The following is a 27884-nucleotide window of genomic DNA, read 5'->3' on the forward strand; positions in this document are numbered from 1 at the left end:
TTCCTATAGGGAGATCTTTACCCTTCTCTGTCCCACAAATTTCATAACATGTTATTAACAGGCACATAATTTATTTTCTGAACGTGGGCCACTAGATGGCAGAAAGTACTTGCATCTTCCAGCTTGTACTTCCCCCAGACAACAATAGTGCTTTCATATATTCTGAGCAGTGTAGTACGTCAAACTAAAGCATTTGGGACTATCCAAATCTTTATGTTACTATGTGAATCTTTGGAATTTTTTTTTCTGGAAGGAAAATATCCATTGACAGTAAATTAAGAGCTGATGAGAAGAATTCCAAATTCCTCAGTAGCAAGGAATCAGCTTTTTCCTATGGCTGTTAAGAGACGTCTTCTACAATTCTTCCAGGATAACAATAGTCCTGTTGTTTCTCTCCTACTATGAGAGAATCTGAGGGCTCAAAGAAACCAGGTGATAGCGTTTGAGTTACTGAATTATTTAAAGTATTCACTCTTGAACAGTTAAGGGTCAGCTGATGGAATACTGGTATTCTGAGAAGCTGTTCTCTGATATACTGAATGTTAGTGCTTGTTAGCAGCAAAGAGCACCTCTTATCTGCTGCATATATGTTGGAAGACTTCAGAAATACATAAACATGCAAGGTGAATTTATATGGCAGTAGCTACTAAGAAAAAAACTGTTCATAACAGATTAGAGATATAGTAAGATAATAATTCTCTTTTAATAACAATAGCTAAAATCTCATAGTTAGTAAAACAGTTCTAATGTATTGCAGTGAAACTATTTTAAAATGATTCCAGCCTGTTCACATGGAGAAAATGTGGTAATAAATCCACCCTTTAAAATTAAATGATAATGGCTGAAAAGTTAGTTAACTATGGAGAAATCAGAGCAGTTGCAAATGCCCAATATTTGTCATTTTTCAATAATTCCCTTGGCATCTTCTTTCAGCAACTGGGAAAAAAAAAAATATGTTGCTTTCCTTTTACAGTGGCAAGTGGAAAAAGTAGTGTAAAAGAAATAGATGGAGGTAGAGAGAATGAAAGACAAAGACCCATTCCTAGTGTTTATCCTTCAAAGGAGTCTAGATTAACCTGAACCCAGATAAATCATATGCTGTCTACAATGGTTGGAATAAACAAACGGGGAAAAGTCAAACAGAACATTGATATTATGAATTGTAGGATGAAAAAGTGGAAAACTGTGAGGTTGTAACCTGAACTTACTAAAGACAATCATTAAACAACAACAAAAAAGACATAAAAATGGCACCTGGCCTGCATTCACTTCTGGATCTCTGGTTTTGAATATCTGACCATTTTGTTAGGCCCTCTGTGGTATACAGTGTCTTACTTTGCATGAACAAGAATTGGCTCTTGGGGGAGGGAGAATCCTTTCACAAAACTGAGTGAGCTAGAAGTCACCTTATTTAATTACAGAGCCTCATAGGTAGGAGCCTTTTGAACTCACCAATTAGAGATGAAATATTGCCTTATAATTTTGCCTAGCTTAATACCATAGTACATAAATAGCAACAGCCCCAGGGTTTAAAGAGATTGGATATAAACTCTCTGTTCTGAAATCTTTAAATACTGTTTACCATTCCCAAGTGAAAAAAGAAGCCTCAGGCTAAGGTGGGATACAGTTTTATGAAACAGAAAAATTGTTGATGCTGTAGTATAATAAAGTTTTATCAAGAAGGTGCATTATATTCAACTGTGAACTCAATAAAAAGAATAAAATGAGAGATCACTAGGGTGATCCCAGTAGATTCATATATATCTACTTCAAGCATGCCAATAATCAGCTCATGTTATTCTATGTGGTAGAGTGTGAACTAACGGAGGAGTGTTAAGTAGAACATAATCTTATCACCACTTTTTTGTCCAGAGAGATCTGTCTGCATTCTGAAACCTTTTCTTGCTCAGAAAAGCTTTTAACCTGCAAGCCCCTTAAAATTATAAATTTTGTATTGGCACTGTGATTTACTGTGCAGGAGACCTGGCTTCTGTTCCCAAATCCACATGCTCTGATTTGGGCAAAACACTTCAACTCTCCAAGCTTCTGTTCCTCCTCAGACTGACAATCCTTCACTTGTTTTCTTTGCAAAGGAAAAACTGCTTTTAGTGCTCGTGTACTTGGCAAAGTGAGGCAGTTTCTCAGGCAGTAACTTCAGTCCTACACAATGCTAGATCTGATCTTTTGAAAAGAGCAAGGGCGAAGGGAAAACTCAGTATGTACAGGCTCTAGCTTCTGCTTATTTTTATGTGATAAAGCTCCACCCAAGAATAAAGCCTGGTACATGCAAACACAGAGGCAGTCTCTGCGCTGAAGATTTTATCTGATAGTCGAAGGGTGGAAGAAAGGAAGTATACTTCTATTTTATACATGGGAACTGAGGCACAGAGATACTACACTTTGCTCAAAGTTATACAGGAAATCTGTGGCAGAGCCAAGAACAGAACTGAGATCGGTTATAACCACAAGCCTGGCCGCCTTCTAAGTGCCGCTGCCTTTGTCTTGCTGGTCATGTGAGCTGAATTTGCTCCCTCACTGTTGCTTCCAGTGCTCTCTATCTTTGTGCTTCGTGTGAGCCTATTTTTCTTCAGAAAATACAAGTATAACTTTCTACAAATGATAAATAATAGTGACATCTGTGGAAAAGACTGCATTTTAATGCATATAATGAGATCAAAATTTCAGCATAACTTCTTATTGAAATTATGGGGAATTCTGTCCAAAACTTCATTACGTGATCTGCTCTTTCAATTTTAAACCTGTCTTAAACAGACTACACAGCAGCCTTCTAAATTATCACAAAATTCTCATATCCATTCCTATTAGAAAATGAAGAGAGATCTTTGAAAATGGTTTCCATAAAATCTGTAAAAGCCAGTAGGCAAACATTTCTATAATGCACATGGATTAAAAGCCAGTGATTGTGCTGAAATCTTTGGCTTCAGTCCAGAATTAATGAATGATAATAGGACAGACCATAATTAATCGTCATCTGATCCTTTGGTTATTGTTTTGCTATCAGAAGAGAAGACTTTAAAATACTTCTTGGTTTCTTTTGGCATACTTAAAACAGCACCAGCACCAGTTCATTCCTACACCCCTGCCAACACTGAGCCTGCAAGCCGTCCTCCCTGGGTAACGGATGACTCCTTTTCCCAGAAATTTGCACCTGGAAAAACCACCACCACCGTCACAAAGAACATCCTACCAAGGGGTGCTCCGGTACCATCTCCTGCCTCAACTTCTGCTTACCCATCTCCAGTTTCAGCTTCCTCCCAGGCTCCTGCAATAGCCCGGGGAACAATTCAGAGGGCTGAGCGTTTTCCAGCCAGCAGCCGAACTCCTCTTTGTGGGCATTGTAACAGCATAATTCGGTAAGGTCATGAGGTTTTGGAGAGGGATGAAGCAGAAAAGAAAATATCACAGGGAGACTGGTTATTGTATGTTAATATATAGTACCAGAGCCTAAGACTCAGTTAAATTACCCAGCAGGGATGTCTGTTGTCTGCTTCATTAATTTAACATTTCCAGAACTCATTTAGCTATTGTGTGGTTCACTTTTTATCACTGCAAAGTTATACATGCTAATTGTTTGTTTCACAGATGCTGTGGCAATTCACTGTTTGTTTTTTAAACAAATTTCTGGTCCCTACAGTACTCCTTGAAGGAGGTACATACCACTATGTTGAGAGAGTTGGGGGGCAAGGGGAGCATGGTAGAGAGAAAAGGAATGAGACATCATTTTGGAACAGCAGCCAAATGTAATTGTTGCTTTTGTGTCTGGAGGAAGATAATGCCTACACTTTATTACCAGTGATTCATAGCATGCTTCTCCCTTCTCTCCCAATTCATTCTGCTGGACTAGTGCCCAGTGTTACCCTGTGGACTGCTAAGCAACTTGCAGTAAACCATGTTTAATGCAGTCTTACCCACTAAAAAAGGAGCTAGTTTTGTGATGTGGAACTGCTGCTTGTCACCTTTTATATATTCTGAAATAAAAAGTCTCCAGTAATAAAAGAATGAAATCCTGATAGCTACACCTAATTACAATTGAGAGTAAATCACCAAAACCAACTTGTCTTCCATATAATAAAACAGCAAGTTGTCATCTGATAGTCTGACACTTCTAGTACATGCAGGATGCAGCAGTCTCTGAAATGAAAAGAAGGCAGGAGACAGGAGCTCTTGTGAGGTGTAGGTCGGTAGGTTTGGAAATTTGCCTACCTTTTCATACTTACAAATAGTAGCTTAATCTTCTGTCTTATATACATTGGTCTTTTCCTGTTGTCTTTGCAGCTGGTCACAAAGATCACTTACAGCTTTGCAGATACAAAAACAATTGACTACTTTTCCAACAGTTGTTTATAAATGTAATATACATGTCTAAACAACAATGAAATATTTTAACCAGTTGGCAAAGTATTTTAGTAATAATTGTGAGAAGTACCATTTCTGGTCAGGTTTTCTTTTAAATATGTGCCTTCGTAGTTTTTCATTGCTTCTTATACATGGATGCAGTATCTAGCAAAATGGGTTTGTAATCAGTATCACTCAATACCTTTGCAATACAAATCATGTTTGTTTACAGGGGTCCTTTCTTGGTCGCCATGGGTCGCTCTTGGCACCCAGAAGAATTTAACTGTGCTTACTGCAAGACTTCCTTGGCTGATATGTGCTTTGTGGAAGAGCAGAATAGTGTGTACTGTGAGCGCTGTTATGAGCAGTTCTTTGCACCAACTTGTGCCAGGTGCCACACCAAGATCATGGGGGTAAGCAAGAGAACCATTTCTCCAGCTACATGGTTCACTGAAAATAGAAATAATTTAGACTGTAGACAATGAATGCAGATATTTAATTATTTCCCTTTTGGATAATAATTTCCTAGGCTGTTGATAATTTCAGAATGAAAAACATATTTTATAACAAATTTTATGTATCCAAAATCAGGGATATTTCTGTACTTTATTCAACTCTTAGAATGTGTAATCCAATTACCATCTCTCAGGTGTAAATACATAACACTTTCTGGATTGTTCTTTGCTATTGAACACACAGCATATTTCTCTTATCTATCTTTTCCTTATTTTTATGTCAGAGGGACTTGAACAGGGAAGTTTTTATACAAGACTTAGTCTAAAGCTCCATGGAGAAGTCAGGAATCTTGAAGAGGCCAATTGCTCTTGCTGCACCTCACTGTTAGCTAACAACACAGCTGCTGAGAGGGATTCTGCTGACCTCTTCTAATTAAGAAAATAAAGAGTAAATAAAAAGATCTGAATTCCAGAAAGGCAAAAATAGATGCCTCTTTTTTTCTTAATATACTCATGCCTAGATGCAACTAAATATGCTCTACACATACTGCAGATGGTAATGAGGCTGGACTACCACAAGATACTTTTAACAGTGTGTTTATGCATGGAGTTGTAGTGAATATATGATAAGATTCTCTTAAATGAGGAAGCAAGAAGTATCACACCGGTATTTACTGCTTAGCTGTAATCTTTTGATATCTGTCTAAATAGTGGTATTGACAGAGTAGATGCTTTTGCTTTTCTCTGCAACTGCCAATTAGGGATGGCAGTCTTAGACATTTATGGTGAAGCTCTGGCTCCAACCAAGTCTTGTTTGCTGCAGCAGTAGGAGTAATTTTACAGCAGAGTACTGACTTAACTTATCTAATTAATGCTGGCACAAATCAGTTCCCCATTATGGATTTTCATCAGGAAAACAGCAAAGATGCCAGCTGCCTCTATTTATATTAATAAGATTTCTCAATCTGTTTTTTGCTTCTTAGCTCAGTGAGGTTCATAAATGGATCCAAACCTATTTATCAGTGATAACTGTTTTGCAAACAGTAACAGAGGTTAATGAATCTCAATGGTGATTCTCTAATGAGATATATGGTAAACATAAATTAGACAATTTTGCCTATTCACTGGATTGAAAGCATGGAAATAGATTTCAGTCCCTTCTGTCTTAGTCAATGGAGATTTAAAATTGCTCAAAAGAGAATCAGAATCTACATATTTAATCAGAAGCAACATAAAATTAGATGTAGATTCTCAGCTGCTTTAAATCAATGTTTCACTGAAGTTAACAAAGCTAAATAGAATTACTCCAGTTGAGCATCTGGTCCTCTGACATCTGGACAGAGATGCACTGTCAAGCATACTCTTGGGCACAAGTACAATTGACAAATTAGCAGGTAACTATGCATCAGAGCGCAGTACAACAACTTTTGGACTTGCAGGACTTCTGTATGACAACATAAAAATGAATACAGATTGCTCTGTACTGGATGGAAAAAAGAAACTGATAAAATCTTTTTTTTTCTGCTCAAGATGCATATTATATAGATAGGACTAAAAAGGAGGTTTGTCAGAGTCTGGCTGATGACTCTCTCCATGAGTTCAGGTGAACATACGAATTTGGGTAACTTATGTTCATGAATACTGTAAGCTGATATTCATGCCAGAAGTTGTTAAACCCTTGCATTGCTTCCAATCATTTATTCCTATCCCGTGTTATCCATTTCTTGGTGTTGGATAAACTTTTGTGTGGCTGTGCACACGACTAAAGAACTGTTAAGGGTTAAGGTAGCCTGATAAAGAAAGGTCTGTTCCATGGTTTAGTCACATAAATACTTGTTCATGAGCGTGGTATCTGTGTAGGGGAGGAAGAAGCAATTGAGCATGGTGGGAGTCTAAGGACATCCCATTTTGGTGACAAGAGATTTACAGTTGCTTTACAGTGTTTGCAATTACACAGAGTATGGTCCATCACAAGCATGTGTAAAAATGTTTAAAAACTGTGACCTGTACGCAATCAAGCTTTTTTTCTGTAGAGAATGTCAGTTGCGGGGATTTTGCTTTTTTTTGTGATGAACACATGGCCTAGGAACACATATACAGACTCTTTTAGACTAATCACATAAATTAAAATCTAAGAACTTTTATTTTCATTTTCACATTAGTTTCTAAAGAGTTCTTGTGAGAGTCTTGAAGAATTAAGTACATAATCTAAGTTGCTTTGAAAACATCAGACTTAAATCACCTATCACTTGCATGCATTTTTTGGTCTTAGAGATAAAATTGTCCTTTAAAACTTAATTAACAAATCACACTCTTGTATCGAAGAGTTCATAATGTTAGAGCAACGGAGAAAAAAAAATCAAATCTTTGTGCAAAATACTTCCTGCTACAGCAACTAGGCATGTTGATACAAACAGCTGGCTGAACTATGTTGTTTCTTTTTGGCAAATACATTGCTCTAGAAAGTTTGCAGTCCAATTTCCTCTCTCTTCCCAAAGGAACTCAGTTTCTGTCACAGTAATTTCTTTTGAGGAGAGAAACTGGCTGATATAGAAGTTAAACATTTAGAACATCTCTGCCTTGTATTTGTTCTTCAGTAGGTAGTTGCAGTGCATGCTATTCTGCTGGAGATTTTCGTTTGTTTTACAGGAAGTGATGCATGCCCTAAGACAGACTTGGCACACGAGTTGCTTTGTCTGTGCTGCTTGTAAGAAGCCATTTGGGAATAGCCTCTTTCACATGGAAGATGGAGAGCCATACTGTGAGAAAGGTATGGCGAACGGGACGCTTCTGCTTAGTAATCATGTGCTTTATGTTGTATGGAAGCAACAGACGAATAAAGCAATTGCTGAATAAAATAAAACCAGCTACCCATCCAGAATGGATCTTGCTTCCACTGTCTGCGTATACGAATGTTTCCTTCTTGGTATTTTTCTCCACTTTATGATAGACTGGCAGAGTGCTGGTCTTTTTGCCTCTACATTCCAGAGCACCTTACCTTTCATTTCTCTCCCTCCACTTTTGCTCCTGTCCCCGTACCTTGCCAGGTAGATTCTATTCACCAGAAAGCTACCTATTACAGGGGCGAGAAACTCTTCTGGTAGTGCTTCAATACCGTATGTGTGGTTTGCTGCCCATATTTTCTCTACTAAGTTGTTTAATACTTCTACTCCCCCCTACAATTGATCAACACATGAAAAGAGCTCTGCCCAGATGTGCAACACATGGTAGTACAGATTTTGCTTTTTGAGCGCTGGTACAAATGTACTGCTTCTTGCCAACTAAGATCAGAAAAGGTCAGGATTTCCGAAAGTATAGAAAGAGTAATATCGTTTAATAACTGGAGCTTGCCGTGCAAATGAGTTGTCTGACAGGGTCAGGAAGTAGGCAAAGGTTAAACTGGTATTCCCACTGTAAGCTCAGCCTTATCCATTTAACATGCTTCTGGCCTAGTCTCTCTGGAGATGCAGTCTTTATGGTTGTGCAAATCAAATTTTACATAACAGAGTAACTCTTAGTGAAGAATGAAAATCCTACAACATGAATGACTTGGTACCTACCCTTTAAAGTTGGAGGTTTTCCCATAGCCTCTAATTACTCTCACAAATTCCATATATCTTTTGAGTTTTTGCTGTTCTTTTCCAAGGCAAGGTAATTCCATATTGGACATGATATTCAAAATAAAAATGTATTAAGCAGCCAGTATGGGGTTTCTATAACATTCTTAATGCAGAAAAAGCATAGCATTTCAACACTAAATAGATGAAATAAATGTACTAATGGAAACTTAAACTATGCTTCTACACCACCCTTAAAGTTAACACTCACTGGCCATTAGGTTGTGCTTTGTATGACCATATTTGTCCATATAAATAGCTTCCACATACATTAAAGCTAACGTAAAACTAATGTGAGAAACATAACTTTGAATTTCATGCACTTTTTACGCTTGTTCTCTGTGTTTGTGATGACAGCTTGTAGTTCTGTACTGACATAGGGTGTTGCACTGAATTCGTATTTAAATAATGAAAAAAGCAGCTCTAAAATTTCATTTTGGGAGGGGTTCACTGAATGTGGTATGAAACTCTGGGCAAAAATAATAAAAATTATTCACTGGAAACTTTATTTCTCTTGGGTGTAATATGATTATGTTAAAGAATTTGTTCTAAATTCATTGGTTGTTTTTGTTTGTTTGTTTTTAGATTATATTGCTTTGTTCAGCACAAAATGCCATGGCTGTGATTTTCCTGTTGAAGCTGGAGATAAATTCATTGAAGCCCTTGGACACACTTGGCATGATACCTGCTTCATTTGTGCTGTAGGTTCTATACCAAATACTATCTCATTTCTTTATACTTTTATCATAAGTTGTTAAGTAACATCAGAAGATCTGGAAGCAGAAATGACTAACATATGCCTGAGGATGCAGAGGGATTGAATTTCATTTTTTACTTGCAGATGGAGTGGAATGGGAGTCATTTCTTTTCTCCTCTATAAACTTGTATTAGAATTATTAAATTTGACCATCACAAGTGAGTGCTTTTTAATAAAGCATGCAGTTTTAGACAGTCTGTATGTACAGTTACATATAGCACTATTTGCTATTATTCTTTCCAGTATTTACGAAATAAATATAAATCAGGATATAGAATAAATTAAAACCATACTGAAGAGGATAGCCATAATTTTACAAAGCAGCACAGTTTACAATTCCATTCAGAATACTTGATGAAACTTGCAACAAGGAGTCTGTTTAGAGAAAATGAACAGTAATGAACAGAGAAGTTGGTCACACTCTTCAGTCTGTGGTGTGCATACAGCTATATAGTGTGACCGTATTCCCACAATGCGCACAAAGTAGTAAAAGCCGTATGATAAATGGTACTTTTCATATAGATCTCATGCAGCTGTGCTGCTCCCCAGTGTATTGTTCCTAAGGTAGTAATAGTTAGAACATCTAATTAGCTAAAAATAGTATGTTGGCCACAACACAAGTGAGAATTTCTAACATTTGTTGAACTTTAAAATTCAGGTTGAAGAGGAGGAAGTATAAAAATGTTCATAAATATCTTAGGCTAAGCTGGCTACTGGTCTTTCAAGGGTACATGAAGCGAGTAGCACAATGGTGTTCTGTGAATAGGGAAATATCTTTGAAATTCTAACATAGAAAGCAATACCAAGACAGCCATTTTCCTTCACAAGCTAACAGCTGTTAGTCACTTATAAGACACTTTACCTGAACACTTCCTGTTCTTTTTTGCTTGTTCATTTAACTGGATCCTTATGTATTTATTTAATTAGTAACCCAGTTTTTAGCAGAGGTGAAATCTGTTTCATTAATGCAGTTCTCACAGCTGTTTTTGCAGGAGCTAATTTTAGTTTCAGTCAGCTGAAAGTCATATGCAAATAAACAAGTGACCTTTTCTGATATGCTTTTCCTTATATCCATTCACATGGTTTTCCTTCCACATGAAGTGGCACATCACTGAGGTCTTAAGCCTGCCATAAGCATTTGGGACAATGTCATTATTCTTGCTCCTAGATTCTGATGTACTGACTTCCTTAAGTGGTTCTGGTTAACTCTGACCTTGCAAGTGGTGTTGCAGTGCCCTGTGTGGATATCCATACAATTCCAGGGCAGTTAAAACTGATCTAAATCTGGGCTGCCCCGCCCTCAGCCATGCATTTTCACATGCTTTATGTCAACACTGGCACTTATGCAGCCAGGCGGTGAATTCTATTGGTTGAAAAAGAACCTGGTAAGAAGTAATTTGTTTTCAGTGCTATCAGCTGTCTGAATGATTCATTCCTTGATCACATAAACACCAATATCAGGACAAAGTACTGAGGGGAATGAGTATCTGTTGGTACCCTGGCAGGGTGGTACCCCTGGGGCCATAGTAGATAACCAGAGCTGTTAAAAATTGTAAAATTGTACATTACAAGAATCAGAATCCAGGCCTTAAAGTCTGAGCCAGCTGCATGTGCTTGAGTGTGCCCCTATTCCTTGAGGTCTGCGTAGGCACTATGGACATGCCATGCAGAAGACGGTTAAGTGTCCAGATTTCATCGTAATGGAAACTAGTGAACTTAGTGGATAGTGGTGGCAGGAAAATACAGAGTTGAGAGCTGATGCAAACCAAGACCTAACTTCAGCATGGAGTAGGAAACCTGCCAGGGCGTGCACTTTGACCCTGGAAATCAAACATACTTCTGTATTGTGTTGTCTAGACATAGGCAAAGAAATGTGTGGGCAGAAAAAAAATACAGTTCAAATTGATAATCACATTTCTTTCTTTTTTCTCCATTTCTCTTTCTCTCTTTTTTTCCTCTGCGATTTCTGATTGTATTTATTATTAACTCTAGGTATGCCATGTGAATTTGGAAGGTCAACCATTCTACTCCAAGAAGGATAAGCCACTGTGCAAGAAACATGCCCATGCCATCAATGTTTAAAAAAAAGATTTGGAAGTCAGTAATGTTGGGAAAAAGTGATGACTAACTGGGCAATTACGAAGTTGATATCCATGACTAGCATTTCTCTTGGTAAAAGCTAGGAAGTTGATACTTCTGAAGTTTAATTTTAATCTCTTTCTTATAAGCAGAACATGCATTTGCATGGTTCATACAAAAACCTACTGAATGAATAATCAAAAACAAAAGAACTAGTCTATTTGAAAATAGATTATTAGTGCAGCAGTTTGGAGAAATATGGATTAAAACCTGTAATATAAAATGTAATATAGAAATACAGTTTCAAATGAACTACCCACTGCGGTTTTACTGCTTAGACCACACACTAGTGTTTAAGAATAACAGGAAAAGTCCTTCTTGTAATAACTCATTTTCTTCCCTAGAAAGAATGAGTAAGTGCTACGTGAACAATAGTATGTAGAACCAAAGGCCATAGCTTTCAAAGGGAAATAAATAGGCTAGGGTTTTCTCTATGAAAAGTGTGTGCTATTCCATTATGTTGTGGTGCTACCTCATAGCATCAAATACTTTAGATTCTTTCCAAATAAGAAGTTTGCCTTGAATGCATATGTAGCTGGGAAGCCTAGGAGACAATGACTAACTTAGTTTGAGAATGAAGTGGAAATAGAATTAATTAACTCCTTCCACGCCCCCGTGAGATTGAGAAAAGCAAGTTGGGTCAACCTTGCTAGTGCACTGGGCTTTTGCATGGGTGGTAGATACCTCACTTTTAAATCATAATGGAAAAGGGCAACTGGCTTTTCCAGCTTGCTCTTAAATTGAATGGAATAGGGCTGGCTGAAAAGGAAAAATGGCTATTAATTCAAAACCAGATTACCTTTTCTCTTGTGGAAAAAAAAATATGGAAAGTTGCTTTGGCTTCCAATTCCCATTGATATCAGTGGGAAATCAGAATCTACATCTGGATCTTCACATTGATTAACAATGATGACTCACTTCCATTTACTACAACTAGGAAGTGGTAAATAGCTTGCAAAAGCTCCCTACTCGATCCTACAACTTTCAAGTTGCTCAAACATTTATCAAACTTTTTTTTTTTTCAAAAGAGCAATACTTGTAGTACTGGTAATGATTTTTAATTTTTAATTTTAAATATCAACGACTTTTGCATTGGAGACAACAGTTATGTCTAACAGAAAGTGGACTTAAAATGGAAAGCCTGATCACTATTCAAGTTTTATTAATTTGTTTAAATGAGAATTGTGATTGTGTGTTGACAGCTTGTAGTACTGACAGTTTTGTTAGTATTTCTGAGGCTGAGGCTGAGTTCTGTGGGCCACATTCTGGTGCCACCTGCACCCTCTTGTACCTTCTGTTTTGAGTAACCAGGAATGACTTGGCATTGTCTGCCTTTTCCCTCCTATGGGTAATGCCCATTTTAAGAAAATAGGTCTTTTTAGTGATGAAAAACTATCCAAAGCTTTGGGGAGAAGTGGGGGAAGGAGGAAATAGAAGAAAATTGGGGTTCTAAAATGTGAACTAAGCTTGGAGGCAGTCCACATCTTGGAAAAAAATAACAACCTAAACTGCCTGTGGCAATTCTGCCATGTATGACCTGAGTTTATTCAGTAGGTATCATAGTTCTCACTGATCTTAGCAGTGATCTGACCTGAGTGCTACAGGGTCAGATTTTTTACGCATGAATTATTCTAAAATTACTACATTATATGCAAAGCCTTTTGTTTTTCTATAGCAAACACATTTTCTGTTTTCAGTCAGTGCTGGGCTGGTTTAAATCTGGTTCCATTGATCACAAAATCCAAAGCTCTGGGCTTATAATATTCTCCAGAAGAATTAACTGTAGTCGTGGAAATTAAATAGTGATCAATCATATTTAACTTCATTAAATACCTTTTTAAAACTGTGAGACAATTCTATATTTCCTTTTAATTTTTGAATGCCATCAACAAAATGGTGTGAATTATTCTCTATTATTTAAGAGAATTTGTATCAGCATATTATATACTAAGACTGCATTGAAGATGCTCCATAGGCAGATTTCTGTGTTACCCACTGACTGGGACTAGTCTCTTACTATCAACATCAGACTCTCAAAACAGGGAGTCAGGCTCCTTGGCAGGACACAAAATACTAGGGCATGTGACGCCTCAGGAGTTTTATGATCTGATCTGTGTGTGTGTGTGTCTCTCTCTCCCTCTCCACCCTCAGTGTCCCTAAAAGCTCCCTCTGCTGTCACTGTTAAGGAGTGAAGGTTGTAACTACGATTCTATCATAACATTTTGGAGATGGTCAGAGAGGAGCAGATGCAGCTTTGGCAGGGGTACAGTCTGTGCAGAGATGGTGCTAGGCTGCAAGGCTGGGACTGCTCCTTTTCTCCCTGTTTACAAGGAGATTGCCAGCCGAAGTGGCCCAGGTCAGCCTGTGAGGAGCTCAGGTGCACAGTGGTGTGGGACATAGGAGGACTTCCATCAGGGGCAGAGGAAGTGAGGCTTGGATCGGAGAGGGCAGAGCACCCACAACAGCCAGAATGTGGGGGCTTGGGAGGCCTCCAGTTGGGTGTGGAAAGGTGAGGCGTTGAGGAGATGGGGAAAGTCCTTACTGAAGCTGGGGCTGGAGGAAGAGCTAGATAGGGCCAGTTGCACGAAGTTGACATATTAGATACTCGAGGTGGGGCAGAGGGTGAAAGGGAGGAATGGCTAGAATGACTTGCTACAGTCAAGGAAAGGTCTTGTAGCAAGAAATTAGGGTACAAGGAGCTCACATATGAATGTATACAGAAGGGGTGAGCAAGAAAGATCCAGGATCCCACCTAGTAATTTTGAAGTCAGCAGTGCAGAAGGGTGAATGCAATATATGTAAGTATAGCTGAGCTAGCTTGCGGAGTCACAACAGAGAAGATGTAGCAGCACAGACTTCAGTGGGAGCTGTACTAACTTGACAGAGTCCTGAAAATTTCCTTGGACAGTTAATCTGCACTGTAACGCATGCCCTGACTCCAGCTGGTGTCTGAGCAAGTGAGATTAAAGCTAGTTTACATATCACTGTATGAGGTACAGTGATATCTCTGAGTGAAGAACAGAGATACCCTGAGGATTATCATGTAATAAATTTCCTGTTTTGACTTGTGCTGCTTCATAATATGGTCCAAAAGTAGGCAATCCACTTACCTGCCCTTGATATCTATAATAAAATATATTTTTTGCACATATGCGAACCAGAAATTTGTGAATAGTAATATAGTATTTTAACTCTCACGGGGGTAGAATCCCACCTAACTGCTGATACTCTTCTGCCACATCTCACCTTTGTGATATGGGGGGGAAGATGCATAGATAGATCTATAATTCCAAATAGGGCCCTGCAACTATCACTGAATATAAATGCTGTACAAAAATAGTGTTTGCAAGATGAATAATGTGTACTTGTTTATGTTTTATGTCTTGTAACTGATGCCTGGGATAAGTCATAAGTTCCTCTAAATATTTATATTCATTCTAATTATCATGGGACTTTACATAATAAAATAAAGATCCTGGACCTCTGAATGATCAAATAAGAAGACCCGTCTTTTATCTAATTAAAAAGTGTTCAGTTTCTTTTCAGTCAGAGGCTTCAAAAATGATCTTAATGCTTTTTCTCTTTTTCTGCTGTTTTAGCAGAAAAGAGTAAATTAAACATTTCCAAAGGAGACTTTGCTTTTATTATCTGAAAAAAAGCAGAACACTGACCTCTTTTACATGTTAGTTTTTAGTGTATTGGATTCACACATAGCACACTTCTAAAATTAATTTAAAACAAGGAAAGGTATTTTACTTTGGTCCTTCAGTGGTCAGCGCTTTGGGTGAAATGTTTTGTTAAAGGCTATTCATATTTATGTTTAATAATGTGAATGTCCACAGCACTGAACACACTTAGTGTCTAATGCTGGGCACACTAGTATTTATTGGCAATACTTGTCTCCAGGTAGCAGATATTAATTTGTTTAGTATTTATAAACATTGGAATTTGAAACTGAGTGATTTCTTGCCTGCAGTGATCATACTAGAAGTCTAGGTTTTATAAAATATTGACATGTCAACTTGATGCCACAAGTGCCCTTGCTTTTAGATATATATTTTTCTTAAGTTCCTAGTTATTTCAGAAACAGAATATAGCATGGTTTATGAGGTGTGAGTAACTGTACTCTGCATGGATTATCTGTGCCAACATGAATAAAACAGTCTAGTAATAAAAGAAATATACAAATACATTTAAAGCTTTATGATTTGGGTATATTTATTAATATGGCATGTGAACAGCTGACAGCTTTTAGTTATGTAGTACCGATAAGAAAGCGTATACAAGGTTGTATTCTCTACTTCAGATTTGAAAATAAAATTAAAAGCGTTGGTTTCAACTTTATTGTATATCAGTCTTGAATGTTTTATTAACCAAATTATGCTGTTTTAAACAAATGTTAGTGTGCTTAAAAGATGTAGTGTACTAACAGTACGTGTTGTAACTTAGCACGACTTGTATATTCACAGACCTTATTGTGTCAACAACTACTGTTTATAGTAACTTTACAAGGAATGGGTAACTTCTGTCTTGGGTTACATGGATGCATCTGAGAACAAAGTTTGATTACCTAAATTCAGGTGGGTGTTCTTCCGTTTCTTAGCAGAAGTGACTTTAAATAATATACAAAATGCTTTAAATGTTCTCATTGAACTCTAGTGCCAAAAAGTACTTCCAAATGAAAGGATGTCTTCGTATAGCAGCATGGCTTATTAGAACAGCCATTTTGTGCATTCCTAATCCACACCCCTCAGGCATGCGGTATTTTTAAAGGTACAACTAATTATATTAAACCTAATTAAAAACTTAGATAATAAATGGACAGACTTGGCTTTCGATGGCATTTCAAAGTACAGCATAAGAAACTGCAACTTTGCACACTCTGATTTTATTTTATACCATAATTTCTGTTTACAGTGTGCTTAAGGTAAAACACAATTCATAAGAATGACTAGAATGTACCCAGTTTGCTGTCAGTTCTGAATTGCTGTTTTTCCAGATTGTCTGTTCTGACCTTTAACCTTTGCACTAGCCATTGGTGCCTAAACAGTGCACCATGATCCCGGGAGAGTTCAGCTGTAGGAAGTGGAAGCAATAGAGGCACAGTACTATGCCAGCTAATAGGGTGCAAAAAGTGAACAGAGCAAAGTTCATTAGAGAAGGACATGGTTCAAAATAGCATGACAGGTGTTGCATTAAGAGCTTCTTAATAGAAGAGAGATTATACTTTGCTCTGAAGAAAATGGTGATTTCAAAACTATAGGCTTTGGCATTGTTTTTCCCCCTAAATAATGAATCTTAAATTCTGCCAGTTTCTGTTGATTAAGAAAGAAAGGAATGTGTGAATGAGATTGCTGAAACCATTATTGAATACACAATGAAATGCTTTGTTCTCTCGGCCAAATCAGAGAGTTATGGATGAGATTCAGATTATATTCAGGCACAAATTCTTTGCCGTATGCATATAAAACATGCCCTTAGATATCTGTTAAAAATACAGTTCCTCCTGTCTTAGGAAGATTGTATCAAAAGAAAACAGAAACAAATGTATTAATAAGGACTGTCAGACTGAGTCACACGATTTTTCTGTGTAATAAGCACAAACTGATTTTTTTCCATAAGAAACTAACCCTTTGAACATGTTTTTCCTTTAAAATTTTCCAGATTTTAACCGTGAGGGAATAATCAATAAATATGCATAAAGTGTCATTAATACATCTTCCTCTGCTGTAAAATATTTTATAATCTTGCTACTTTAGAATTCAGATTATTTTCATTAATGACAAAGATGTTATGGAAATTTTTCTGCTTACTATGTGCAGTGTTACTGAAAAAGAGTTGAGGTCTTTCTGAAACTGAAGCTATTATTTATTTTTCCTTTAATTACGAGATGTACATTAAAAAGAAAAATATAACTTTCAGTTTAATAAAGGTGATGGTCCTTGTGGAAGGAATACAGCTTGCTACCAGAAAGCTAGGAAAGTTGCTGTTCTTATGGAACGTTTTATTCTTATGGTGCATTATAGGGGTTGCTCTGGATTTCTAGGAAGCTTTATAAATATCTATATCCATAATCTCAAAGGCTCTCATTTCAGAAGAAAAGAAACATTTACAGTATTTTATTAATTTTAAGATCTAATCATACATAGACTGGAAAATAGTGTTGGGATCAAGGTTTAGCTTGGTTTAAAGACATCTTAATGCTGATGAATGCAACCATGCATAAATTCATGTATGGAACGTGCGTGAATTGAAACAAGAGACTCTACTCAGAATTGAGTCTCTGGCTCCCTTTAACTGGATGCACTTTATACTTGCAGTATTTCAGCCTAAATTGTTGGAGTTGTATAGTCTATTTACTATACGTAGCATAATAATAAAGCATTAAACTGTATGCACTCAGAGACCTAGCTTTTGTTGTCAGGTATTTGTGCTTTATGAGAGAGCTCCTCTAGACTTGGCATAGCATGGGAGATGTGGGAGCAGAAAGGAGGGCACGCTTTCAAAAATCTGGCTTCATATAAAAAACACACCACTTCAGATGACAAGTAAGAACTTTATTTATGCATTATAAACAAAAAACAATTACATTTCACAACCAGATGTTGTTCTGCAGTACCTAATGCCGGTGGTAGGCCTGCATCTTCCATGACCATTTTTCTTTTTCTTCCGGGAAATTCTATCCCGTGCTGATTCTGAGGACGTAATAAATTTGTCTATGTTTTCTGCACATGTGGAAACCTGAACTGAGTTACTGTTACACATGCTTGCAAGCTGTGTAATAGTTTGGGGTAGGAAGCAAAGTAATGTGCTGTGAAGCTAGTGGAAATGTACTCAGCCTAATGCATCCTGGAAATACCAGATTTACTGAGATTTATTGTGGATACACAATATATATGACACTTAGCGAAAGTTTCTGCTTTACTGGATGTACATTACACAGCATCTATGCTACACTGCGCATACTTTTGGCCAAAAAATCATTGCAAGAAATGTGGTAGTCCTAGCCAGAGGGGTTCAGGTTCTAGCTGTCACATCAAATATAGCGTACCTGAATCTAAACTCTAGTTATGGAATAATGACAGAGCACAGTTAGCTTTTGAGACAGTATTTCCAGTGCCAGCTGCTGCAGCAAAAGAAGGAGAATACAAGTGTATTTTATGTGGATGATGATTTTCTGCCATCTGTATTATGTAGACCAGTTTCTGCAATGGCAGCTCTTCTGAGTTGGCATTCTGCGATTACTTTTCTATGACCCTGACTAGACTGAATTAAAATTTGCAAAGATTTCGGTTCATTTGACAGAATTTATTTGTGCTCATGTTGAAGGACTCCACTATTCCCCCACATCACTTATTTGGTGATGTTACACATCTTACGGATTTTAAACAGGCTGGTGGTGTTAATTACACCTATGCATGCCTATGGTTAGGGGGAACATCCTGAGAGATTAAATTCTTAGTAGCAAATACAAAACACGTTATCCCCCTTTTATAGACTTATGTGGCTGTTGGAGACGTCACTGATTTTCTAAGCCATCACAGAAGCTGCTCTCTGGAAGCTCCCTACGAAGAAAAGTTCAGTGTTATTAAAAAGTAGATATTAAAGTTTGGGGGCAGCATATATCACTAGGGACCAGATTTGCACTATTTTGTACAACCTCAAACAGTCTTTGCTCTCACATAGTTCTCACCAAAAAAAAAAAAAAAGCGCATAACAGAAATGCTGGGCTGTTACTACTGCTTCCTAACTCTGGGTGAGACTTCTCATCCCATCCCCCTCCAGCTTCGGGAACTTTATTGGCACAGAAGGATATAAATTACATCTCTGTGTGCCAGCTTCAGAGAATCTGGCCACAAAAACTTAAGCTGAGAAGATTTTTACTCATCCTGCTAACGAACAGTGACAAAGTCTTCTGGTTTCTTCTGATCTAGTAACATTAAAAGAAAAAGGAACAATCTTCAAGCCAAATGTTTGGTTTGGACTTTTCATTATTAAGTTCCACTACTTAAAAGTAAACCATTGCTATCAAAGAGGGCACATGTGAAAAGAGTAAAGTTAGATATAAATGTAAGAGTGTGAAAACGTAGAGAGAAAGTGCCGTTAACATTACAATTAACCACCCAATTTACCCTTCCTTTATTCATCACAGGATAATTCATTGTAACTGGATTAATGGTGAAAGGTTCAGTAATAGGTCTTCCTAAGGAAACAGGAGCAGTGTATCAGGATATCCTTTTTCCGCCCCAGAGTACCAATACTTTCAATTTTATATACAACGGAAGCAATTAATTGTAACACAAAGAAGCACAGCTGCGTTTCCTGATGGTCACACGTGCAATAGCTACTATTGTTTAGCATTTTGAATGTGTACGCTGAGAGCTGTTCAATTGCTTTGAACATTTTATATTTTGGGTAGTAGCTTTTGAATTTATAATGGCATTTTAATATGCTACTATCTTAGATCCAATCCTGCATTCCTAATCAGGTAATGTTTTGCTGATGTCAGTGGGAGCTTGAACTGAATTAGGTATAGCTGCCAAATCCAGAGATTTGCAGACACAGGCCATTTCTCACTGGAAGCAAAGGAGGTTACAGATTGTTTGTCGGGAGTTTCTTTTAGTTGCACGTGATGTTTTTTTTAAACTTGTTCAAGTTCCCGTGCATATTCAAGTATCTTCAAGACTGAGGGAGAAGAGCTTAATTTCTATGCTTTTAATTTCATTACATATTTTTAGATTGATTAGGTGGCTGCTGTGACTGAAATACAAGCATATCTTTTTCTTTTTGATTTAGTAGGACCTGTATTATATTGTTTGTGTGAGAGTAGGGAAAAAAAGAGGTAAATGAGAGTATTTTGCTGCATTTCTTCTTATTTACTGGTGATGCATTCATGGTTAATTATAATTATTTGGTTCATTTGTTTTGTATAGGATTCAGATCTCTTTCATTCTAACAACCTTGGAACACAACATTTTCAGTTCTGTAAATGTCCCTCTTTGTAAATCCCAACACTACCCACCATAGCTGCCAGCAACAAAGCTGCCTGAATCCCACCTCTTGAGGACAAAGTTATATCAAGACAGACATTTTTCTGTACTATAAAGAGTTCTCCTTGTTTAACAGCAGGCTAAAAAACATTTTCTATTTTAGCATTCAGTTTCTGTAGCTGAAAAGGACAGTGGTCAAGAACTGAATTATTTATTAAAAAGGCTTGAAGAGATGAAGCCTCAGCATCAATAGGAGAAAAGCTAATAGGAGATGGTTGTGGATCTAAGGATTACCCAAACTTGTAACAAACTTGTAACTAACAAACGCCTCCTACAATAAAAGGTAGAGAAGCACAGATATATGTTAACGTATTATAAATATTCTCAGAGAGAAGCTGATAATTAAAGCTTCCTTGCAGATCATTTGGCACTGCAGAGTGGCAGTTAATTCTGAATGTCATTTTAAAAATCAGCACTAGACTCTAACCCTAAACACTTAATCTTGTGAGAGCAAATGAAGGCTTTCTATATTTTATTTGCCTGCATGTAGGGGAAAACATATTCCTAGCTCTCAAAAAACAAAACAACAAGAAAAAACAAACACGAAGCTCAACAAGGCATAGAAAGGAAAAAAAAAAAAAAAGAAAAAGCAACAGGAAATTTGGTTCTTGACTGCAAAATGTCTCCTAGAGCACTTGTAAAATCAGGCAAAACACTCCCATTACTACACCCTTGGCAAGATGCAGTTGTGGTCCCTACTACAGGGCTCATTAAGGAATCCATTTGCATCCTCCAGCAGCTGCCTAAGGCATGTCACAGGTACAGACAGCTCTTACGTCCTCCTTCCTCGCTGTCTGCGTGCACAAGGCTAAAGAAGAATCTGGTTGGCAGAGACCAAGAAGGAACCCTGGAATACACCAAGTGCTTCACTGTGGGAAGAGTTTCCTGTTTCCTCCCGCCTGTGCTCTGCACATGCAGCTGGCACTCTCTGGAGTCTCTCCCAGCGCTCTCCAGTCCTGCCCCGTGCTCGGTTCCACATCACGCCTTTTGGGCTGAAGGTTCCCCGGGGCTTGCAATGCTGATGAATACTTCCTCCTTTTTAATATCAGTGCTTCATGAGCACAGATTTTTGCAAAACACCTTCCCTCACAGATTGATTCTGCCTTATCGAATTAATTATGCTTACATTTAAAACACTTAATACAACCCATGACATGTCTAACTAATAGCTCAATTAATCTATAATCAAAAGAATGTGTTTTCAGGTAAAACAGTTCTGGAAAAAGGCAAAGCCAGATTCACATCATTTAAAGTGAAAAAATTGTGTCCCTGTCTGAAGGGTAATATTCTCTTAATATGTAACATGGAATATTTATTTTGGTAACAGTAACAAAGAAGCACTCATCTAATTGCAAACAGTTTTCAAAAATGCATTTGGACCACAGATTTTAGACATATGAATTCCAGAGACTGAAGTGAAGAAGGATCTACAAAGATAATGTCCTATCACATGGATGACCTTCTACCTATACATACGCCTTTGTTCTTAACGATCTTTTGATATTTAAGATTTGCAGTTCCCAAGTGATTCCAAGAACTAATAAGAAATTTCTGGAGAGGAAATGACAAAGAAAGCAGCTGGAAGGCTATCCAAAAATCATGATTTTATTTTTGTAATACAGCTCTCTTCATCCTGACAGTCTTGAACTGCTCTTTCTGTATTTCATGCTAGGCTTCCACAGCCCGTCCTGGCCAAATGTAGAATGAACACGTTTATTTTCAGTGTTTCTGACTGCAGTGTCTGTGAGTGTTGCTCCATTAACAAAATAAATACCTCATGTTACCAGAACCTGACGTGTCCAAGTTTTTGCAGATTCCTAAATCCTGACCAGGTGAGATGTCTGTTACTGATAACTAGGTGACTGGAACCCTGCGTCTTTCTGAGTGCCTATCACCTAAAGTATTCGTCTTTGATTTAAACAGGTATCTCTACCTATCCCGCAAGGTAAACAGACCAAAACAGAACAAAACAGGTTTGATTCTTCGTGTTATCCTTGACAAAAATCTGAAGTTAAATTTTCACAGTTACTCTCATTAGGGGAAATACAACTAGGCTCTTGCATCACCAGGTCGAACGTCTCGTGCATCAGCATTGGCCGGCAATCCCCTCTTCTCACACAGCTGTATGACTGTCAGTGCGGAATTTTAGTCTAAACACATTGTTTTCATACTTTTGTTGTTAATCCATATGTTTCAAAAAATCAGTTTATACCTACACAAAATTGGAACCATACTGTAAGTCCTGCACTGTTTTGAAAGATACCAGTACTTTCCACGCGATGTTTCATTAGACATCCCTCACAATCCTGTGATCCAAATACCTTTTAAGGTTGTTCCGATTCATTTTACATCAAGATTCAGCTCTGTCTCCTACAGCCCATATATTATGATAACGTAGTTTACTTTTACTGAATTTATTTTGTGATTAAGACTAGTATTTACACAGCCCGATACTCCTTACTAATGCAGCAAAAAGACACATTGGCATGGCCATGCAAACCTCATCCTCAGCAACATTATTTCTGACCTGACAGGGGCTATCACTTGAGTGATACCACTTCAGTGCCTGAGTGCCTTAAAAAGTAGCAGCTGAGCCAGTAACTTCTGTGATTTGCAAATTTACTTATCAGAAATTGGTTGAAAATGATCTGTTTTGTACAAGGTTCGAAATAGATTTGTTTCTGTCAAACAACTTTCAAGGCTAGTGGCTTTTGCTGAATCCAGGCTCGCTGGATTCAAATCACTGTCCAACATCTGAGAAGCCCAGGACTGTATTACCACGCAGATTATTATTTAAAGAGATGCTAGCTCAAACAGCTTTGGTTCTGCTTGGGAGCACACACACGCATGTTGCATTCTTCTTCCATATTGAGTGTCTATTCTGTTGCTATAATCTGATAGTAGACAGAGTGGAGGAACAGCAGACTCATATTTTCCTTTGAAATTATAAACATAAGCATACAAGTTCTGTATTGCTTGGCATGAACACTGTGAGCTTTTCTTTCTTGCAGGCTGTCTTTGTTTTCGACACCAATGGATTTTTCTGCATCATCAGAATTTTTTTTTCCAAAAGTCTAGTAAGGCAAGACCTGTATTTTTAAATGCCGCTCACTGTAGTATCTGGCCACCTACAGTTACTAGGTGTGCCTTTAATTGCCTGCATTTTAAAAGAGTCTGCAAAGCTGATAGGTTTGAAATTACATTTCCTCTTTTGTTTTGCTATATGGGACGGTGTGCAGGCTAAGCACTTGCCTAACAATCTGTGCGTACGATGCATGTGGACTATAGCGAATGTGAGAGCGCTGAGGTGCCGTCTCTGGAGTGGAGTACACAATACAGATCCTATCTGATACTAGCACGCAAACTGGAGCTGGACCGCGGAAAGGCCCTCACAGTGAGCAAACCAGCGTTTCCCACAATATAAGCACATGTGGCTGTTTGGAATCCGTGAGTGAGATTGCTTCCCAATTGGTTACTCTCTAGAAACAGTTTATCTGGGCAGGCATCTTGACACTAGCAATTCCTGATGATTAAAAGGTGTTTGGGGCTACAGCAAAGGGAAAGTCAGTAGGTTTCTGTTATCCATATGCCCCCATAGCTGGCTTCGCGTACAAAGTTCTTGATGCAGAAGAACCATGTAATGGGACAACTGAAAGGCAAGACCATGTCAACAACACAACCGCTGCCACTTCGCTGAGTGAAGGATTAAAAACAGCAGGCAGGGTGGGAACTGTGCAGCCTCCTTGTCATATGGCACACTGTCATTAAGGCTCCTCCTGCGCTGCTCTTGGGAGACATCCCTTGAAGACAGACAGACAAATTGTTACTTTGGTAATTTGCCCTAATGACGAGGAGCTTGGAAATGCAATGCAAATCATGGCCTTTAGCAACCTTATCAGCGAGCAAAGAAGCTCATTGCACGAGTTATAATGTATTCCAATCTAACTAACCGGGCTTATTCCTTTAGAGATAAAGGAAATGGAAGAAAGCAAATAATTCTGTGCTTTGCAGCGGCACTCTCATGCCTCATAGAGGCACTGGAACGCCAGGCTTCTCAGGGCTATTCTTCCACAGAGCCAAAAGGCCCGTTCGAGGCCCTCATTTTTCCACACGCAGCTGCTCGCCGGCCGCCCGACCGCGCACGCAGGCCCCCAACCCGCCTCGCACACAAGCTGCCGCACTCATCCCCCGCACCACCTACTCCGCGGGTCCGGCAGCCCGTCCCTCCTCCAGCCGGCGGCCGCATCCCGCCTCCGCCGCTCCTCCCCGGCCGCCCCCCGCTGAGGGGGCGGCGGGGCCCGGGGCGCAGCGCCCAGCCGGCTGAGGCGGCGTTGGGCCGCGGCCCGCGCTCCCGCCCGAGGAGGGGCTCCGGGGGAGGAAAAGCAGGCCCGGCCGGTTCCTCCCGGCCAACGTTATCCCGGGGAGCCCGTGGGGAGGGACGGGGGGAGGAGGAGGAGGAGGAGGAGGAGGAGGAGGAGGAGGAGGAGCGGGGCGGCCGCCGCCGCTCTGAGGGGCCCCAACGGCCGCCCCCCAACGGCCGCCCCGCGCGCCACGAGGGGGGGGGGAGGTTCGCGCCCGGCGCCCCTCAGCCGCCGCCGGAGGGCGGGGGGCGGCGCGAGGCGGCCGTTGGCCGTCGGGCTGCGCGCGCCCCCGCTCCCCCTCTCCCTCCCTCGCGCCGTGCACGCGGCCGGCCGCGGCCCCGCCCCGCGCCGGGAGCGCCCGCCCGGCACCGAGCCTGCGCCGAGCCCGCCCCGCCCCGCCCCGCCCCGCCCGCCCCCCCCCGGCCCGGCCCGGCCAGACCCGTCCCGACGCGCGGCCGCCGCTGCGCACCCGTCTCGGCGGAGCCGCGGGGCCCCGGCGCGGCCTGCGGGGCAGCGGCAACCTCTCTCCGTCCGTCCGCCCGCACCCCGACTGCGGAGGATGAGGAGCCCGCAGCGACGGTGAGTGCGGGGCCGCGGCCGCGGGTGCCGGCGGAGCGCCCCGGCTCCGTCCCGTCCCGTCCCGTCCCGGTGCCTCGGCGCCGCCGATCGGCCGCCTCCGCCCCGCCGCGGCGCTGGGGGCGCTGCCCGCGGCCCGGGACGGCTCCTGCGGGGGCCCGGGGGCCGCCCTGCCGGCCGCCATCGCCCTCCCTCCGTCCCCCCGTGCCGCCGGGCCCTGCCCGCCCGCCGAGCCCCAAGCCCGAGATGGGAGCCCAAGCCTCGGGAGGCTGAGGCGCTGCCATGGCGCCCTGCCTGCCTGCCTGCCTCCCGCCGAGCCCGCGGCGCTGCGTTTTGTCTCGGCTCGGCAGCGGCGGGGGTCGCGGTGGGCCCCACGCCGCGGTCGCTGTGGTTCTGCGGGGCCATCGCCCCTCCGAGCCGGGCTCCCCGCGCCCCTCCGAAGGCCCCGGTTGCGCGCGGTCCGTACCCGGCTGTTCTCCGTGGCTCTTCGGGGCCTGGTGCCCGTGGGAAGGTCTCCTCTCGGAGGTGGGAGGCTCGGCTGGATCGAACACGTTTTCTGGCTTGTGGCAGAACCTCGTCCTCAAATACAAACCTACATGAGACCACCATACGTTAAAATGCTTCATTTTAGTCTATATCCACTGAAACCCCCATGTTGTGGTATTTGGAGCAGTCGGGATCAAGTTCTTGTTGACAGCAGGTGTCCGCAGGAGGCAGGGTGTTGTTGCCGTACATCTGTTACTTCCTTAGAGGTGACTGGTTTGTGGTGTCGCTGCCCCTGGGTTTTGTGTGTATGAGTGGGCACGCACGCCCCGGTGGGCTTTGAACGTGAAGTTTTGTAGAGGATCTTCTTTTGCAGCCATGAGTTTCAGCTGCCAGGCTTTCGTGTGTCCCACTGGCAGCTCTCTTGCAGGGACAGTGAGTTTATGTGGCCGGACCTGAGTCTTAACCTTTGAAATCATGAAGTTGTTCGGGTTTGGAAGGGACCCCTGGTTGTTACCGGGTCCAGCCCCTACTCAAAGCGGAGAAGGCAGCTGTTGGTAAATGGCTAGCAACGAATACCCCGGAGCTTGGAATTCACTGATCAAGTGGAGCTTCCTAAACCCAACGTGTGGCATCCAACTCCCAGTGGTTTTGATGGTGCTCATCAAGACCCTTGCATGTGACCAAAGTCAATAACTGTATTATACGTAGTAGTTGGCATGCTTATTGAATTATTCCAAGTTAGGGCCAGCCAAATTTTGATCCCATTTAGGATTGAATGTGGTGCTTTTTCAGATGTGCGCTACACGAAGTCAGCTAGCTTCTTTTAAAATGGATGTTTGCTGTAGATGAGCATTGCTGTGGTATGAAATGCCATGGAGGGTTGCGCTGTGAAAGAAAAGCGCTCTGAAGAACCAGTGCATGGTTCTGTCTGCTTCCTGCAGTCCTGAAAAGCAAGCAGTTGATGGATGGCTTGATTCTTTTTTTCTTGGTTTAAAATTAGGAATGACGGTAATGCTGTATTTGTTCTCCAAGAAGTATAGAGATTACACAACTATGCGATGTATTAAAAAAAAAAAAAAGTAGGGAAGGATTTGTTTGAATATTCACTAACTTAAATTTTAATGAGAAACCAATGCAGGCTATGTGTATATTTTAAAAGAATAAATGGCATTGAAAATAGTGGTATTAACTCTGATGGAATATCTCTTAAATTGTGCATCAGTCAATATAACTAAGAACTTCTACAGCTTTCCAAAGCAGTGTCAGGCACAAATGTGTTACAGGTACAGTTAAGGGTTTGAATACATCCCCTTCATTGAAGGGATCAAAGAAAGATGATATTGGTGCTTACACTGATTTTGGTATAGCCAGGCTTTCCAAAAGGACCAAACTCACCTCCAAAGTCCTTAAAAACAAAAAAAAAGGAGAAGAACAAGCCCTCTGTTTCGTTGTGGCTGGTAACCTCTATCATGAGGACAGCGCCTCTTTCCAATGGCAGGTAAACGTGTGACATGTGGAGCTGCTGTAACTTCTTTGGTCAGCTGGGTGGATAAACGAGACAAGGCAGGATGTGACGGGGATGTGTTACACATGGGGACCTTTCTCCTGTGTTTGTCAAGCATCAGCTCAAGTCTCATCTGTCTGGGTATTTGGGAAAGCTTCTTGTATTTCTTGGTTCCCCAGTTTGTTTGTTTGTTTTTAAAAGAGCATGTCTTCAGTGCCTGAGTTTTGCTTCATGTACCTTAATATTTTCCGTAAATAAATCATGAAAAGGTCACAGTAATTTAAAGATAGATCACTTCAGAGCTGTTGTATGGACTCTAAGCATTGATGGAGTGCTTAGAGCCTTGTTTCACTCATTAACATTCCCAAAATGCAGGGTTTGGGGGTGGGGGGACAGTGTGTGTGCTTAACTTGGACAGCAAACTTGCCTCTAGCTGATGATTTAGTGTTTTTTTCTTTCTTGAACAAGATCTGCAAAATCTTCTGCAGTTGCTTTACCAAACTCTTGCTGATTATCCCTAGTCATGGTGATGTCATGGAGTTTCTGTGCCTTCTAAAACAGTTAGTACTTTAAAGGGAAAGCA

General features: G+C 40.5%; 2 protein-coding genes and 1 long non-coding RNA gene across 17 annotated transcripts in view; 2 read left to right on the forward strand and 1 right to left on the reverse strand.

The window, feature by feature from the left end:
* Window positions 1–15668, forward strand: part of LDB3 (LIM domain binding 3) — a 121760-nt gene extending 106092 nt beyond the window's left edge. For all 14 annotated transcript variants that reach the window (XM_067000701.1, XM_067000698.1, XM_067000699.1 and 11 more), the window contains 5 exons: window positions 3074–3374; window positions 4589–4769; window positions 7461–7581; window positions 9014–9129; window positions 11178–15668. In XM_067000701.1, the coding sequence (XP_066856802.1) occupies window positions 3074–3374; window positions 4589–4769; window positions 7461–7581; window positions 9014–9129; window positions 11178–11267 (809 nt within the window). In that variant the 3' untranslated portion in view covers window positions 11268–15668. The remainder of the gene's footprint in view (window positions 1–3073; window positions 3375–4588; window positions 4770–7460; window positions 7582–9013; window positions 9130–11177) is intronic.
* Window positions 15669–17860: 2192 nt separating this feature from the next.
* LOC136791271 (uncharacterized) lies at window positions 17861–24941 on the reverse strand. The gene is made up of 2 exons (XR_010832900.1): window positions 24576–24941; window positions 17861–24174 (listed from the first exon to the last, which is right to left on the reverse strand). It is a non-coding gene; the product is annotated as an uncharacterized lncRNA (long non-coding RNA).
* A 210-nt stretch (window positions 24942–25151) lies between these two features.
* Window positions 25152–27884, forward strand: part of BMPR1A (bone morphogenetic protein receptor type 1A) — an 82347-nt gene continuing 79614 nt past the window's right edge. For both annotated transcript variants that reach the window (XM_067000722.1, XM_067000721.1), the window contains exon 1: window positions 25152–25314. The gene's annotated coding sequence lies outside the window, so the exon portion shown is untranslated. The remainder of the gene's footprint in view (window positions 25315–27884) is intronic.

This window comes from Anser cygnoides, chromosome 7 (assembly GCF_040182565.1).
Source record: "Anser cygnoides isolate HZ-2024a breed goose chromosome 7, Taihu_goose_T2T_genome, whole genome shotgun sequence".
Taxonomy (NCBI): Eukaryota; Metazoa; Chordata; class Aves; order Anseriformes; family Anatidae; genus Anser; species Anser cygnoides.